The 2,976-nt window shown below is 46.3% G+C and overlaps 1 protein-coding gene across 1 annotated transcript in view; it reads right to left on the reverse strand.

Moving 5' to 3' along the window:
- Positions 1–2,976, reverse strand: part of LOC103273103 (multidrug and toxin extrusion protein 2-like) — a 46,093-nt gene that overhangs the window by 40,932 nt on the left and 2,185 nt on the right. The window contains exons 3-5 of the mRNA XM_021718806.1: positions 2,317–2,465; positions 917–959; positions 289–333 (exon numbers count right to left, since the gene is read on the reverse strand). Of these exons, the coding sequence (XP_021574481.1) occupies positions 289–333; positions 917–959; positions 2,317–2,465 (237 nt within the window). The remainder of the gene's footprint in view (positions 1–288; positions 334–916; positions 960–2,316; positions 2,466–2,976) is intronic.

Here is a 2,976-nt window from a genome sequence, read left to right on the forward strand (position 1 = left end):
ACCTGTAGTTCCAGCTACTTGGAAGGCTGAGGCGGAAGGATCGCCAGAGCCCAGCAGGTCGAGGCTGTGGTGGCTGGGAGCGACCACTGCACTCTAGTCTGGGTGACAGTGTGAGACTCCAACTCAAGAAAAAAAAAAATCCACTTACAGGCCCCACATCCCCCAGGCAGAGTCCTGGGGTAGAATTACAGGGAAAAAAATGTGAAGTACTTTTATAGAACATTCTCCACAAACATTTACTACATATGTACAGGATTACGGAGTAAAAAACATAAAAAGAACCTATACCTGACTTTGTAAATATCTTGTCTGCAGCTGGAACAAGAACGCTGCCTGTAAGATTAAACAGAAAAACACATCCCATTCATATAAAAATATAATTCCGACAGTTCACTTCAGTTTAATAAGATACATCCTCTTGACGCAGGACCTCAAATTCGCAGAACTAGACCCACCACAAACAATGCTAGGACGCTAAGTACTTGGAACTTTCCAGAGAAGATAAAAGATTTACTCCCTGACACAGACAAATTCCAACTGGCTGAAGCAGAAGCCACTGCCTTGACACTTTGAGCAGCTCCTCGGGTGCTTGCTGGCAGCACCTCTCCAAATCCCGGATGATTCCAGGAAATATTTGGGTTAATTTGCAATCAGAGGTGGCCATAGAATAAGGAATCAGGAAGGCCATGTTGTCTTCTCTTCATCAGTTTGTGTTTAACTGAGGCCACTGGACGTGAGAGGGGTACAAGTTCTGACAACCAGTAAGGTAGGGACCACAGGTCCAAGAAGCACACACCGAGCTTCTGCAGAACAGCACAATGACTGGCAAACAGAAAAGGGGGCCGGAGGGGTACGCGCAGGGGGACCACTCACGCTGCTCCACGTAATGAAACACAACAAAAGCCTTGAAACTTACAGGAAGGGCAGGAATAAAAATCATCACATAAATTTGGGCTATCCTGAAATAAACAACAAAATAGCCTTCAGTTAATATTAAAACAATTGCCGGTTATACAGTCTTCAAGTCAAACCCACAGAGCATTTGTCAAAAAATTAAAACTAGAAATATTTCCTATGGGAGAAAATTAATAACAATTTTAAGTCTCTCTCTGCAACCTACGTCAACATTTAGGCGTGCTAAATGTCTATTTTCTAAGGGGAAACCTGATCACTTTATATTTTTCAGTTCATTCTTACTTAGCATGAAAGGCAGAATGAACACACACAGCCAAGTAAACTAAAACTTGGGCAAAATTCAGAAACCTTTTGAAAGCATCAGGGCTACCTCACAGTGAGCAAGACCATCTTCTGCAAAGGACCACACACCACAAGGACAATACCAGACAGCACACTGGAATTATGGGTTTCAAAAAAAAAAGGCCAGGCGCAGTGGCTCATGCCTATAATCCCAGCACTTTGGGAGGTCAAGGTGAGAGGAATGCCTGTGCCCACAGGTTCAAGACCAGCCTGGGCAACTTGGCAAGACCTCATCTCTACATTAAATCAAAAAATTATCTGGGCATGGTGGTGCGTGCCTATAGTCCCAGCTACTTGGAAGGCTGAGGCAGAAGAATCGCCTGAGCCCAGCAGGTTAAGGCTGCAGTGGCCGTGAGTATACCACTGCACTCCAGCCTGGGTGACACAGTGAGACTCCAACTCAAAAAAACAAAAACAAAAACAAAACAAAAACAGTGGGTGCAGTGGCTCACACATGTAATCCCAGAACTTTGGGAGGCTGAGGTGGGAGGACTGCTGGAGCCCAGGAGTGTTGAGAGCAAACTGGGCAACATAGCAAGACCTCATCTCTACCAAAAACCAAAAAAAATTAGCCAGGCTTGGTGGTGTGTTCCTGTAGTCTCAGCTACTTGGAAGGCTGAGGCAGAAGAAATGACTGAGCCTAAGAAGTCAAGCCTGCAGTGAGCTGTGATCATGCTACTGCACTCCAGCCTGGGTAACAGAGTGAGACTCTGACTTAAAAAAAAAAAACACAAACAAACAAAAAACTCTAAAATCATAAGTGAAGGCAATTATGTTACTATTTCACTTTATCAGGTGGAAAATATATCATACATTTGCAAGACAGCAAAATGAAGGAACTTCATGATAGAGAGATAAGGTGAGCGCATGATGCCCTGATCCTGCATCTTGTCACTCTGGGTCAGGCAGTTCCTGTAGCCCCAGGACTCTGGCTCACAGTCACAGTTTCCATTTTTGAAAGACTCCAAGATCAGGTAACCAGCTGAAAATGTCCATGTAGGTATGATGCCCAGACAGCCACTTACTCTTAACCTAGGGTTCTGAAATTGGAGACCTGACCTGGAGACTTCAGGGTCTTGTCTTAAGAGAAGGAGGATGTGCTCGGTATTGATGAAGATGGCCCAGCAGGGAAAGCAACACAGCATCAAGATGAGAATTCCTCTTTGAAGGATGATCCCCACGCGTTTTAGGTTCTTGCCTCCATAGGACTTGAGAAAACAAAAAAGCAATGCTAACAGAGTACCAGGCAGGTCAAGGTCTGGAGCATGCACCACATGCAGCCTCTCCCAGGGGTGCCCTGCCTATAGCCCCGATGGCCCAGGCAGCCCATTTTCCACTGCCCACTCCTCCCAGCTACAGCTGATGGCAAGGGAAGAGCTTCTGAGCCAACGGTAGCCAATGAGCTAGCTGGCCCCTATGGCATTTTACAGGTGTCTTGGGACAACAGGACCCTGTTTCCAGGAACTATGACAGTTAACATGGAAGGTAATGGCAGCAGAGACTGAAGCTTAAAAGAGAGTTTTCAACACAAGGGGAGACAGAAGCTGCAGGACAGGATGTGCCATGGTAGAAGGTGAAGTCATAGGGGAACTCAGAGGGCCAGGGATACCAGAGGGCAGAGAAAGAAAAACACACCATAGGCCAGGCTCGGTGGCTCAGCCTGTAATCCCAGCACTTTGGGAGGCCGAGGTGAGTGGATTGCCTGAGCCCGCAGGTTCG

The sequence above is a fragment of the Carlito syrichta genome, unplaced genomic scaffold (assembly GCF_000164805.1).
Source record: "Carlito syrichta isolate Samal-C Ts95f unplaced genomic scaffold, Tarsius_syrichta-2.0.1 Scaffold313533, whole genome shotgun sequence".
NCBI lineage: Eukaryota > Metazoa > Chordata > Mammalia > Primates > Tarsiidae > Carlito > Carlito syrichta.